This window comes from Erpetoichthys calabaricus, chromosome 4 (genome assembly GCF_900747795.2).
Source record: "Erpetoichthys calabaricus chromosome 4, fErpCal1.3, whole genome shotgun sequence".
In the NCBI taxonomy this organism is placed as follows: Eukaryota; Metazoa; Chordata; class Cladistia; order Polypteriformes; family Polypteridae; genus Erpetoichthys; species Erpetoichthys calabaricus.
The window spans coordinates 129771813-129787326 of NC_041397.2; the positions used below are offsets into that span (position 1 = coordinate 129771813).

Here is a 15514-nt window from a genome sequence, read left to right on the forward strand (position 1 = left end):
CTTTAGAATTAGCTGAGCGCAACGGAACAGCTTCTGGATATCGGGTCGCATAATCTACGAGGACTAATATATATTTATGTCCTCGGGTCGAGGGTTCCAGGGGTCCCACTATGTCGACCCCTATCCTTTCAAATGGGACATCAATTAAGGGAAGGGGAACGAGAGGAGCATGGTCCCTCCTAGGAATTTGCCGCAGAAACGGAGCTTAATACGCTCTTTTCAGTGCCCAAGTGGCCTGAAAAGTGGGCATGCGCTAACTCACAAACTTGCCGCTGGAAAGTTTGTGGGATTAGCAACAGCTTCCGCACCCCCCCCCCCACCCCCTCATGCTCACTGACCCGATACAATAAATCATTTTCTATCACAAAGTGGGGTCCTTGTGGAATGGGCTGAATGGTGCATTGGCCGTTGACTAGAACTACTACATTCTTAGCAAACTTAAGGGAATCGTCATTCCATTGTTCTCTTTTAAATGATGCCGGTGTTTGTCTAAATTGAAAACTCAGATCTGAGAGAGGGTCTGGTCTGACCTCAAGGGGCAGAGAGTCCTCCTGCTCTGGCGAGACGCGGACAGATCACGTATTAGTCCGCGATGGTCCAGGAAGTTCCCCATCCTCCTTATGGTTTCCCATACCTCTCTCCACCGGCTGTGTACACGGTGTGGAGACAACCTGAGACAGTGGATTCCCGTCTGTTACTAGGCCCAATTTCGAATAAGGAGAGATCAGTACTTCACCGCTTTTAATGTCAGACCAGTCCCACCCGAGAATCACAGTGCACGGTGGAGTTGGAAGGACCGCTACAGTGATTCTTTTGAGTGATCCTCCGTGGCAGATGAAACATCGGGCGGAGTTATATGAGCGGACATCTCCGTGTACATAGGTAAGTCTGGTCTTTGTTTTTAACCAGTGTCGCGGTAGTACATATCGGCGGTCAACAATAGAAATGTTGCTGCCGGAATCAAATAGAGCTTCCACCTTGTAACCATTTACAATGACCTCTCCCTTATGAGCCATTAACAAGGGGTTTGAAAGTGCACACAATCCATCCCTCTCTCTCCATTTACATTCCGCCTCGCCTCCGAGCGAAGGTCATGCCCGCGGAATCGGGTACTCCGGTGCAAACTCTGGTTTGTGCCAAGAGGGCAGCTTAAGAGGGACGTAATCTCTACAGCGTCCACTTAAGGACCATGAAATGCTCTGGCAGGCTATTTATGAATAAGAAACAGGCCACTTTCTTCACTAATTGGAAGGTGGTGCATTCAGCGGGCCTTAACCAACCTGCCACCTTTTCCCAGAGAACGTCAAGCTGTTCTCGTGTAGACCGCTCAGGGTCAAACCTCCAGTTTTGCACTTTCCTCACCTGCTGGTCTGAGGAATGTCCACTTTCCTCTGGGACCTTAGCCCCAGTGGGAAGGACAGCTCTCTCCTCCGAGAGAGTATAATAAGTCCCCATCGTTTCCCCCATAGAGACCAGCTCACATCTGTGTGTCCCATCGACACTCTCCCTATTTAATTTAGGTGACCCGGATATAGACAAAGGGAGCGGAATCTGCACCGGTTCTTTCCGAAATCCGAGACGCAATCCCCACCCGAAAGTTCGACCAAGGCACTCTCCCACCTGGACATGATTCAGGTCCGGTCCCATTCTCTTCAGGGTTTTCTCCATCCTGCCGACTACGCCACTGTCAGAAAAACGACCATAAGACATCGAGAAGGTTTGGGGCAGCCACCCGTATAATTGTTCCCGGCTGCAAAACTGATTAAATAATAAAGACATGTTCATTCAACTGAGTCTAAAACAGAACTGACTCTCAGGAGATAAGATGGCAGCTTTAAAGGCCAGTAGCGGAAGTGATGTCATCAATACCGGAACCGGAAGTAAAGTCATTGGTTGCCCCAGAGCCGGGCGGGATTTCCCTATAATGGTCTGCAAAAGATCGAGAGGGAAAATTAGTGCACTTCGCCACCCCCCTTGTCTGGCATGGAATCACATGTATTTAAGCCCTTTAGCTGTCTCCTAAACACACGTGTGTGACAACTGATATAAGTGCATTTTTCATTACATATTGAACATCTGTAAGGTACTGCACTTAATACCTTAATTCATAATTTATGTAAACTAACTTACTTTATGTATATTTTACAAGATCCTGAAAAATAAATTAAAACTTGTCCATAATATAGTTAAACCTCCATGTAATTTTATGACATGCAGTGCCATTAGTATAAAGAGCTTTCTGAAATGCCTTAATTATTTTAGTTAAAACTGAATAGAATTTTATGTAACATGATTTTTTTTATTTATATAAAAAGAAAAAACATACACACTATATTTTATTTTTATTATCCCACATGAAATTATCAATATTTTTTTTTTTGTGCCAATACAAAATATTTAATTTATATATGTATATATATATATATATGAAATTTATTTATTCATTTGTTTAACCCTCCCCCCCCCCCATCATATCAATTTCATCAAAGTGAACACCTGACATCCGCCACCCAGTTTACAGAGTAATACGACGAAATAGCCCATTAATAATTGGTTCCTAATCTTTAACAAACAAGCAAACAAATGTGGCAGAAGCTGGCATGCTTATTTTAAAATGCTATTAATGAATTTTTGACAAATGACAAAAAAATCTTAAACTGCTCCTTGCAGAAAAAAAATATAATATTTTTTTTATATTTTAATTATAGGAAGGTTGGGTTAGAATTCTTTCATTTGGGTAAAATTATTGTTTGTCTTTGCAATAAAACAATAGTTTTTTCATTGCACACTGTTATTCCATCTGGTATTACTAAAAAGGTATAATTAAAGGGAAAAGATTAGTACATTAACCTTTAAATTAAAGAAAGTGCAGTAATAAACTGAGAAAATGGAATCGGTGAAGATGTGGTGTGCAATTACACAAACAGCAAGAAAAGTGGCTTTTTTAAAGGTTTATACTGCGTTATTTTTTTGTGTGTGTCACACAGTATACGTTTTGGTAAGAAATAAGTACTGCATGATTGAAATGGTAATCCATATTTACAATATCTCAAGAATTAAGACTGTCTAGCTGGTACACAATGCAAAAATGTATACATTTTTTAAATGCATGTTTTAACAGCAAAAAAGCTATATTGCCAATAAGGACTAAAATGATAAAGAAAAAGGAAATTAGAGCTGGCTAATCCAGTAACATGAAATCAGTGGTACCCGCCCTAAAAAACACCTGATTGGAGTAGGTTACTGTATTTTAATTGGCTACTGTAAATTGAAAACCGTTTGGGTTTGTTCATGAATGAGCCATGTAGTGGACAGTGCCCCTGTGCAGAGCTGTTTCAAGTATTATATTGTGTTGCTGGAATATTCTTGGCCACTTGTGGCCATAAATTCTTTAAGCAGATGTGAAATTGTGAATGAGGTAAGATGAAAATTAAATGAAGTTTATAATGCAGAATATGATAAAGATATTTTCCTCTTTGTTCAATTATTTATTCTTATAATAAATAAATCACCACTTTAGGAACTATTTATCAATGCTCTAAGAAGCAGACTAAAAGAAAATATATTTATTTGAACTGAAATTCCAAATAGGATTTAAACTAAAGAGTTCTAAAGTACCAGAAATGTCAACAGTGACATTTCTGAAGACAATAAGTTTATCATGAACATGTCACTGGGATACAATTGGGGTAAGGTAGGAGAGAGTATTTTTGTAATTTCTTGGCTAAGGACATAGGGACTTTGAAGAGTAAAGACAGTGGTTAATTCAGTTTAAAATACTTCACAGAAAATAATATAATTTAGCAGTTAAATAACAGTTAAAATACTACCATCTATCCTTCTTCTTAACTCCCTTATCAAAGGCATGGTCACAAGGTAAAATACTACCAGGAAACCAAACATATACAATATTTTATTCCAGGCACAACAATCATTTTGATATTAGTATTTTTTCACACTTAATTATAAAAGTGTGATATGATTTAGCCCTGAAGCTCTTTACACACACCTGTAGATATCTTTTTCCTGTTTACATTAGCACTGTAAATTCTTAACTAAATAAACTAAAGAGGGGTTAGCAATCCTTGGGAGGTTAGCAAAATTGATACGAGCTTATTAAAAAGATTTACACTCCTGTCTTTCCAAGCTCAGTATAATACTATTTGTTGATTTTGATCTGTAAACAGAAAAGATGTAGCTTTATTAAATCTATTCACCTAATGTCTTTCCAAAAGTGTGAAATATACAGTGTACCACTTAGTTATAATTTACATAGAAGTACTTCTGTACAAATGACCAGGGTCACTTGATCTTTATATCCTTTCCATACACTAAATTAAAAGTTCCAAATAGGCCAGAAGACAAGAGATTTCTGGGACAGTACATGGAAAGAAAAAAGATCTAATCTTAATTTATAATTCATTGAACTATGTCTATTGTCTGGACAGAGACAAACTGTTGAAAACAGAAACTCAACTAAAACATTCTTAATGGAAACAAATTAGAACTCATTATTATATAATTATAAAACACAGTTTTTTTCCACAGCTTCTTCAGCTCCTCAAAGAGTCAGTCAGACTTTCCATATTGGTACACCTGAATACAAAATGTATCATTTGTTCCTTAAATGTAGAAGTAAAATTGAATAACACCAAGACAAATGTTAAAATATTGCTCAAATGTTAAAATATTGCTCAAAGAAATAATATGGTATCATATTCCTGCTGGAAAAACTGATTGCTTGCATGAATATATTGTAATGCTCCATGTAATAATAATAATAATAATAATAATAATAAAAAGGCACTGTGACTGGTGTTGCTGCTTGATGCTATGAGGACTTCTAGTTGGACTGCATATGCAAATGAAAAAGAGGACTGCTTGGGGGAGTAATCTCTTTTCTTTTCGACTAGTAGAGAAAAGCCAAGCAAAATGACACCTTTTATTGGCTAACTAAAAAGATTACAATATGCAAGCTTTCGAGGCAACTCAGGCCCCTTCTTCAGGCAAGATGTAATCTTGGCTTTTCTCTACATTCATAATGGCTAACATGGTACAACACCCTAGTACTTTTGGACTAGTGAAAGTCTGCAGAAAACTGTGACATTGATAGGAAAACCAGGGGAAGCTGTCAGTAAGTACAAGCAGGCAGGCAGGTGTGTCCTGGGGCCAGAACAGCAGCCCTCAAGGCCACAACATTGGGTGTGGATTATGTATAGTACGTTATCTCCTTTGTTGTTGTATTGGTGTTAATAAATAAGAACAACAATCCTTGTTCACCTGGCCAATACTTTCTTCCTCCAAATGTTGTACTGTGGAGTTGCAACAATACAAATAAATGTACACAAACAAAATCTCACCCTACAGCTGTGTTTCTCAGTGCTTTGCACTTTGCTTTGCTATGCTTTGGATTTAAAGATCACTGTGTGAAAAATGTTATTTTCTTTGCTTAGCAAGAGTTCGTATTGTAGGTCTATACTTCTTGCCTTAAGTATGGGACACTTATTTACTCTAGTTTTTGAACTGCATATCCATCTTTCAAATTTAAAATTATATATATATATATATATATATATATATATATATATATATATATATATATATACATATATATATATATATTTGCTTCTGAAACTGCTGCAAAAGTGCGGCACACAACTTTTCACCACTGTTGAAGGAGAATATAAACTTTACATGACACAAAAAGAGTCAGGAGACTGGAATCCACATTGCCTTGTGTCTTTGTGTGACGTTATGAGTAAGTTGACCAAGAGTTTTATTCCATTTCATATTACATTTCTACATGGTGAAGTTTAACCTGAATGAGTTCGACATTTTTTTTAAATGTGGAAAGATGGAAGAGTACTGTTCTGGTGTGCAAAATCTGCAAAATTGTATCTATATTTCCACTGTATTTTGCTCAAGCCAAACCAGATGAATTTAAATACAGGACACTTGCAGGAGCAGTTTTAACATCAAAGCATCCTGTTTTCCTGAATTGTACTAGTAATCAAAGCACAGTAACATCTCTTGCACCCAGGACTAATTTGGTTTACAGCTTAGGAAAGGAAGACATGTTTCAAGCTGTATCCGTTTACTTTACAACCTGTGAACAGAAGGAGATGCAGTGAGGCTAGAAACTGCCAAACCAGTTTACAGCTTGGGACAAGAAAACATCAAAAACTTTATTGTTTGGGAAACGGACGTACTAAAACTCATCTATCATATTGACAGCCAGCCAATCAGGTGTATCTAACAATCACGTGTTGCAAATAAGCCTCGTCTGAGAGCGACTTCAGAAGAGGACAGAGCAGCAACATCAGAAGAAGGTGAGAGTGACGTCAAGAGGAGACGACACAGCAATGTCAGGAGAGGGCACCAGCAACGTGTGACCATTTCATCTGATCGTCAGCTAAAGCATTTCCTGAATTTCGATTGTTAAATCAATACCACCCTGAGATATTCATCTTTGATATCTTTTATTTTCTGTAAGCTTTTTACAAAAAAATATCCAGGCTTTACTATCAGTCTTATTTCTATTATTCCTTGTCATATTTGGTATTGTTATTCATGTAATAAAAACCACGTTGCTTTTAACTTTTCATACTTTGTCTTCATATCTAGAGTGATTGAAGTAATAAGGTATATATTAAGAGCACCTGAAGCAAGGTTTATTAAAGCTGAGAGCTCCACCCAATAGTAGGGAACAGTACGTAAAGTAAGGCATTCTTGATAAATGACCTATAACCGAGGATGTTGAGCCTTTGTATGTTTAAATATATTCCTGGGAAGTTGTGACAACATATACATCTATAAACTTGTTAGTTTATAACAGGTGCTCAAACTTCACTGGCCAAACATAGCTACAGATTAAATGAACAGGAAGGTAAGATTTTAAGTCACTGAATGAAAAAAAGAAAATATAATTTCAATATAAATCCAGGCAATTTGATGCGCAGACACCTAAATAAAATCACTGAACGCTGAAAATAACTGAGACTAATCCATAGATGTAGAAGTATTTATGCATGTCAAATCACATTAAATAAAATAATTGCATATGCAGAATGGTAGCCTTATAATGAATATCAGACACACCATCCAGGTAGTAAAAAAAAAACAAAAAAAAAAACAATTGGTCTGGGTAAAGGGTCTGAACACCTTTACAAAGAACTATGATTCATTTTTAGAATGTTATGGAGCAACAGCAAACTTTGGCTCCATGTGCCAGAAAGCAAGAGGCAGACTCTGTGACAAAAACAAAAAAAAAATCCCTATCATTTAGAGGAATTACTTCGTCTTTCAACTGTGCTCAAGTTGTAATTAAAACTATTTTCTCTACTGAAAACCACTGGGGTATTCTCAAACTCGTGATAAAAGTTAACAAGTAATCTATATCATGAGCTAACCTACTCTGATTGTTCACAAAATCTTCTGTTTCTGCTGTACTACATTACTGGGGAGTGCTGGGTATTTTTCCCAAAATTACAATGAACCATAAATATTCCATATCATTCAGCATTGTAGAATTTTGCACAGTTGTTGGATGAAAATCATATTGTACCTGAAAATGTGCAAAGACACAAGGATGAAAGTCATTGCACATGGTTGATATTATGTCTGTTCATCAACTAGTGATTGCAACCATTTTCACTGTCTGTAGAGAGATTGTAGCATTAACTGCTCTCTCGCCTTATACTACAAATAGAAAATTGTTCCGTAAGGCAGTAAAGCTTTGGAGGCTCACTGTGCAGTGAAACCACCTCTGAAGCTAGACTGATACCAATCAAGAAAATGGTACTGCTGCATGTGGTTAGTGTGCATGGAGGTGTGGGGAAGAGAATATATTCCAAGAATGTAAGATTTTAATAATTTTGTTTTGCTATGAACCTTAAAATAAATTAAAATTTCAGATAATAGAATATAAAGGTGTAACAATACGAAAATCTCACAATTCCATATGTAACTTGGTTTCAGGTCAACAATACAAAATCTCTTTGATATATCTTTGTGTCTCGTTGTAATTAACAAGGAAAGCCCAGTGTTAAAAGGCAAGAGGTAAGAAGTGTATGAAGTATAAGCAGTAGAAAATTAAACAATTTAGCTCGAATGTGGAGGAGGAAGCATTAATAGGTAGTATCACAAAACAAGAGGCAGCAGCAAATTCTTGTGGACAGAAAAAGTTGGTACAAACACATAATGAAACAAGTACTGAGGGAATGAAGTGTCAGTCACACCTGAGTGGATACTTGACAATATAGTCACATCTGGAGATTGCTCAAAAGTTAGTTTAGCCCTAATTGTTTTTTTTATGTGAATAGGTATTTAACGCTGTGTTATACATGTTACTTTATTCTAATCATTCTGTAGTAAACACAATGAGACACTGAAACATTATGTGCCATGATTGGCAAGTAACTTTAGTTTTTATTACAACATACTGCTAAAACAGGAGAGCACTGCTTCCATATTTGCTTTATGCCCTAATAATACCACTGTAGTGAAACAAATACAATTTCATGAAAATCAGAGCTACTGGTACACTGCACACATTGACACCAAGGTAAGCTCTTGCTCTCTGCGATACAAAACAATAATACTATTAATAAAGAGCTCCACCATTGTACATTCAAAATAAATAAATAAAACATGAGGCAGACATGTATGTTCAGGTGCTGAGAGTAGAGAGGATCTAAGGTCAGGTAGAAAGCAGTCCAACATATACTGTCATCACACACACTTGGCTTTGCTCACTTACAACAGGTCAATTTTGTGTTACCATATATATTTTTAGAGTCATTAAACACATTTTCCTCTGAACAGTATGAAATAAAATATATTCCCTGGTGTAGACAATCACAAAAATGACACATGAAAATTTCACAAAAAAAAAAAATAGTATTCAGTTAACAAATTTGTATCCAGGCACAGAGTGAGTGTATCAAGGACTAACACATTACAACCAGTGCTCTGACTAGAAGTTGCCCAAAGTCATTCCAGAACAGGTCATAAACTCTTGTCCTGTGCTCCATGGTAACAAAATGCACACTCCATAGATACCTTAGTTGAAGAAAAGAAAACCTGCTGAAGACAAACTAGGAATGTTTTACCAGGTGCCCCAGCTTAAAACGTAATCAGACAAACCTGGTAGAATGTCTATCAGTGGCTGTTGTGCTGAAGTCCACAGATGTATATGGTTCAAAAATGAAACACCTCACAGACCCTGTGTCATGAAATTGTAATGTATACATCCATATTTAGATATACAAAGAAATATTAAGACTACCACTTAACTGGACACACATTTTAAAGTGAGAAAAGACACACAGCACTTTCAAGAAACAGTTCTGTTACTATAAGTGGGTATGAGTAATTTTGCAATATCATACTTTTGCAATATCATACCTTGCTGACAAGACAGTTGATGAGTTATACATGTTTGTGAATTAACTGCAATTAAAGCCACCCACAATAACTCACATTTCTTCCTAAAAACTCTTGAACTAATAGCTCTTCCTATTAGGTTATTCTCCCTAAACCTCAAGCTATATAACATTCAAGACTATAGAAACAACACTTCAGAAAATATATAGGCAATCAATAGGGAAGAAAACTATACAAAAGTTGCATTAACAACAACACTACTAAACCTTTGGGAACTAATAACAACTTCATTCTCCTCCAATTTGTTGACTCTGTGTGACAAATATTTACTGATTAAGGTAGCTTCTATGATTATGATTTAAAATATGTACTTGTCAGTATTAGTTTGTTCCTACTGCAACTGTTAAAGACATTTGTTAAAACACTGAAATAACCCAATAGCATACTTTGGAAAATTTTCAAGATTTGCAAGCCTTGCACAAAAATTCACTCATTTTAATATTGCTACTAATCAACAAATGTACATTTTTTTGTAAAATTATATCGAAATAATTTAAACAACACATTTCATTGAAGAGCTTCCCATTAACTGAATAAAAAAATCAGGTATTTTGTCATTTCTTGTTGTAGTATTTAAATAAGGTAACAGGTATGAATAAAAAAGAATACTATCTGCCCACACTTATAGAACTATGTCATGAATGAATGAGAGAAAAAGTAGATTATTTCCTCTAGCAGCCTCAAAGACAGTGTGCCTACTTTCTAATTTTAAAATACATTCCAAATTAAGCTAATAGGCTTAAACTGCTTGGCCAAGATTACTTGCCATACAATTCTCTTCCCTTCACAAAGTTAATAATATTCAAAGGAGGAGAGGGGTCAGAAGAAACCAACCTATTATCTCATGTATTACAGTACCTGCTTATTTAATGATTCATCAGAGCAAAGAAAAGGCTCAGCCAGATTTGCAGCACCTACTTGATGACATTGCATTATCCACCATCGATTTGAGCACTTGCTTCAGTAAAAATTGGGCCACAAATGAATTCACTTGCAAAAAAAAGTACACATATTTTGAAAGTTATTTTTTTCTTGATGAAAATACTCCCTTTACAGTAAAAATAATTCATTACATTTATATAGTGCTTTTCTCAGTACTCAGTATGGTCCAAAGGTTTTTGATTCAATATACAATTAAAGATAAAGGATATTTACATTGTTCTTATTTTAGGATTAAGCAAATTGACGACTGAAAAGCTTAAAATAATTATATTAGGAAAAGAAAACAAACTTTAACACTTGTGAAAACCAAAAGCAGAATAAACTGGTGCAATATTAAAAGGGACCTCAGCTGCACACAATGTCTTAAATTAATTAAGGTATTAATTCAAAAAAAAGTATTTAATTCTCTTAATTGTATCATATATCAAATATTGTAAATATATTTTAAAATGAAATCTTACTCTATACCCAGTGCTAGAAATTAATTAATTATTGTGCAATATGTGTGAATATAAATCTGTCTTAAATAAGGTAGATTCACTGCCATCCAAAATAACTAGATGGGAGTGAAAATGTGTCGTTTTTTAGAGTAACAAAACACAATCTTACCAAATTACATGAGATTTAGTAAGGAGCCAAAGTTTATGAAAAAGTGGATATTAAAAAAGGAAGAACATAATTACAACTAAATGTAATCATTACTGGGGTTTACTGAGGGTAAATTCATATTTCATTCTTTCACCACCTCCTCACAGTTCACCTTTTCTCCGGCCAAGTACGGAGTTTTAGAAAAGGACAGCAGATGTTCATGAAGGAAATTACATTAAAAGGATGGACCACTTTGGTGATAGTGGCAGCATGTACACATTTGAAAAAGGAATTCTGTAAGGTGAAAGTTAAGGCTGGTGTCTTTCCGGATAAAAAAAAAAAAAGACATTGGGAGTTGCAAATTGTTTCTACTGTTTCCAGTCCAAGATTGATAAAAGCTTGCCATTCACACCAGGTGTTTTGAAGAAGCACCAGGTGTGCTGAAGATGAGTATATGCGTAGAAGCTTTCAGAATTATTGTTGTTAAATAACTGATGACCATAGTCTCACTATATGGCTAGATGACATGCGGAATAAAGCTTATGGTGACAAGGAGGCTTCAGCCTTAGCCTGAGAAATGCTGAGGGCGAGAGGATTCTAGACTTCATTGATATAATGGACATGACTTTATGTTACAACCTGCAGAAAAAATGAGGAAATGATAGAAAGAAATAAAACAAATTTGAATATGGTTATAACTTGATATACTGCAAGTCAGTGTGGCAAGTAGAATGAGGAAAGTGTCAGATGTAAATTCATTAGCACACATGCTAAGAGTAGGTGAGGTTTTTGAAGTCCCAGGTTTGAACGCCGAGTTTAACCTTTTAACAATTTGGCAGAAAGCAGCAGAAGCATGCTGCAGCTGGACAAAGGGACTGCTGAGACAAAAGAAAACATGATAATATACAGTAATGCTGTTTTAGCAAAAGCAATAGAGGAGAAAGTAGAGATGTGCTCAGGATTGGCAAAACAAAAACTTATAGCAGCTGGTGAGGGCATACTCAAATTTGGGCTAAGTGGAAAAAGTAAATAATATGTACTTTATGTCAGGTTTCGATTTTACAATAATAAACCCTGAGTACCATGCATGTTGTTAAACTTAAATTAAACGAGAAAGCTACACCCTTTGTGTTTTGTGCACATTTATTAAATAATCAGTCTATTAAAATGGGAACATTTTGTTATATTCCAATTATTAGATGGGACACAATGCATAAAAGCAGTCACCTTGTCTATATTTTTTCTTTGTTTAGTATAAAACAAAGCCAATGGAGTAACAAAAATTTAAGCACAAGCCCAGTATGTTTACGTACATTAAAATTATATTAGTGAGTTCTTGCCAAGTTCTGTAGAATATTTAAACAGATCCTTATCGAGAGAATTTGATATTTTCTAATTTGAGATAACACTGCTTTCCCAATGAGTTAAAGAAGGTGGATTAATATTCAACCAGTTGAGCAATATATTAGTCTTCATGCAAGTGGTGTTGCATAGAATAACATAAGTGATTTATCATACTACATTTTTTAGGGCATCAAATACTACAAAATATTCAAATATTGCTGCTAAGACATTTGAAGTGATTTTAGGTTCAAAGCTGTCTGAGAGATATACAGAATTTTTGCCCAAAATTTTCAGTTGAGGGTTATTCCCAAAACATATGACCTAGTGATGTAGATGCCTGATGACACTGCTCACAAGTTCAGTCTTGCCCTGGTTACATTTTATCCATCCATCCATTTTCCAACCTGCTGAATCCTAACCACAGGGTCACGGGGGTCTGCTGGAGCCAATCCCACTAGGGACAATTTAGAATCGCCAATCCACCTAACCTGCATGTCTTCGGACTGTGGGAGGAAACCGGAGCACCTGGAGGAAACCCACGCAGACACGGGGAGAACATGCAAACTCCGTACAGGGCGGACCCGGGAAGCGAACCCGGGTCTCCTTACTGCGAATTTTAAATGAGATATTGTTGATGTGATTGATGAAAGTTTTTCAGTTGAATTATGGAGTGTTTAGGACATATTGGACTAGAATATATTTTTGAATAACTGAATTCCATTCATTTTCTTTGATTTTAATTAAAATATCTCTGTATTCAGGCTTGTAAAATTTCCCTCCTCTTCATACTTTAACTTCAAAGTTTAAAATTTAAAAAGGCATTATTGATCTTTTTAGGGATAATTCAAAGTAATTTTCAGGGAGGGTTTTCCTTATTAGGGATGCCTAAAAGTGCTAGTACTAGTCAGTTATACTGAGCCTTTCTCCCATTAAGGCATGCAGTACTGTGGGGTTTTTATTTGTTTTGTTTTTTTAATTTACCTTCTGTATCTTAGTACTTCTTTACAGAAGAAGATATGACTCGAGAGAAGTGCAATAAGTATTTCCAAAACTGTTGTCTGGTTAAAACCACCTGAACAGCTAATAACTGATATGAGACATTCTTGAAGTTTGAAACTTATGATTAAACAGCAATGCAACTTAAGGAGGCTATCACCAGTACACCATTATCATAGTGTTCTGTTAAATAAATATAAAAAATCTAGTCAATTTCATCTTAGCCACAATTTAATGGCATTTACATAATATTATTAATTCAAGGCCCCCTTCTGCCAGAAAGGAAGCTTGTTTTACTTTACAGTCAAAAATGTTATAACAGGGACAATCACAAAATTATTTGATGTTAATTTTAACACTCAAGCAGTGTACGAACAAAATCAAAAGAATGTTATAAACTACCTAGACCCCAGGTTGTATTCCCTAATTCTACAGCTTACTTAGTTATCAGTCCATGGTCTCCATTAGGTTGATTTATGTGAAGTTTTGCTAACGAATTGACAATTTATAAGATATTCCATTGAGTTCTGATATATCTCCTTGTTTATTAGCAATTGATATGAATATCCACTGTGTCAATGTATTTCTCTTGTATTTTAAAAACATTTTTCCATGACTTGACATTAATTGATCCTGAAATGACGACAGCCTTCAGGCTGACATTACTTTCAAAAAACAAAAATATTAAGCATTTAGGAATATCTGATATTAGCCTGGAAAAATAATTCATTTTTTCTTATTTCACATTGAATGGCTTTAATTCCACCCTCATCCTTCATTATTTTCTTCTTTGGAAAGAACTTTACACCTAAAACTTTCTTGAACAGGTTTCTTGCACTCTGTTTTTGAATACTGTACTCTGTTCTGTACTGTTTCTTCATGGTTGCATTTCAGAGATTTTTCTTAATCTTTGTTTGCTTTTCTTGGAAACTCAGGGTTACACAAGTAAAGAAAAGGTGCTGCACTGTAATCACACTTTCATTTCTGCTCTCAGTTCAGTAGAACCCACTCCTGAAGGGGATTAATGATGTCACTTCTGCCTTCGTCATAACTCCTTGCCTTCCAGCTGACAAGAGTATTAAAGGAGACCTAGACAGGAGGTTGTCATTCTTTGTTTTTTTGACAACCAGAGTACAGACACAAAAGACACTACAACAACCCCAGTTTTAATTTGAAGTGTTGGAGACCCTAAAAGCACAGGAAGATAAAACCACACCACAGACAAAATAACTTTTGACCAAGAAAAAAAGTACTCCACCTCAAAAACGTTCTTCACTGAAACCCAGGGCAATGACAAGTAACATCACAAAGCATCAGAAATCACTGTATAGGCCTGAAATCATAAAACTTCTAATCCTATACATATTAGAAATATAAATAGCTAGCAAACATTTTGGGGACAAATGCCTTAAATTGGAACATAGAGAGTTAGTTTTTTCTTACCCACAGCTGTGTATTAGAGCAAAGGAAAACAGACTGTGACATAAATTTAAAATTCCAAAGGGAAACACTATTCTAAAAAGCTAGTAAAATAAAAAAAAAATCTAAATGAACAAAAGGCAGCCAGACACTACTATATTATACAGTATGTGTCTCTGTCTTGTCCATCTTGCATCTTGTTTGTTTTATCTCCTTATATATGCATTTATCACATTATTAATAAGCTGTATTGATCTGTTTCATAAATTTAGTGTGCTTTAGTTACCTTGATAAATCTAACAGCTAGAAACACCACCTAAAGGGAAAGGTAAGGAAAAAACATGTAGAGCCTTATCAAACTGTTTAATTAATTATTGGGCTTGTCAAAGGCTAAACTGATAACAAATTATTGATTGACACTGATCAATTCCTATTTTCACCCACGTTTTCCTACAGTGCTAATCACAGTTAAACAACTTTTTGTAAAATAAAATGCATGCTAAATTATTTTGGGTGCCTGTACTTCTAAATTAAATTGATATATCGGATACTTACATTTCCAGCCTCTCTGTTCTCTTTTCTTTCACCAAGTTAAGGTAGAGATTTAGGGTAATAAGACAAACCCAAGCCAAGGCACTCCAATCTACAAGGAAGAAAGATAAAATGGTACATTTACAACCAGATCCCTAGATGTCCTCAAAGAATTTCCACTTTGTTTAGAAGCAGAAACTTGTTTACTACAAAATGCTTTCAAACTATGCTTTCATGATTAGCAACATTT

General features: G+C 35.5%; 1 protein-coding gene across 2 annotated transcripts in view; it reads right to left on the minus strand.

Annotated features, from left to right (window-relative positions):
- si:dkey-100n23.5 (uncharacterized) overlaps positions 1 to 15514 on the minus strand; it is a 667944-nt gene that overhangs the window by 514565 nt on the left and 137865 nt on the right. For both annotated transcript variants that reach the window (XM_051926134.1, XM_051926133.1), the window contains one exon: positions 15289 to 15376. In XM_051926134.1, coding sequence (XP_051782094.1) covers positions 15289 to 15376 — 88 coding nt within the window. The remainder of the gene's footprint in view (positions 1 to 15288; positions 15377 to 15514) is intronic.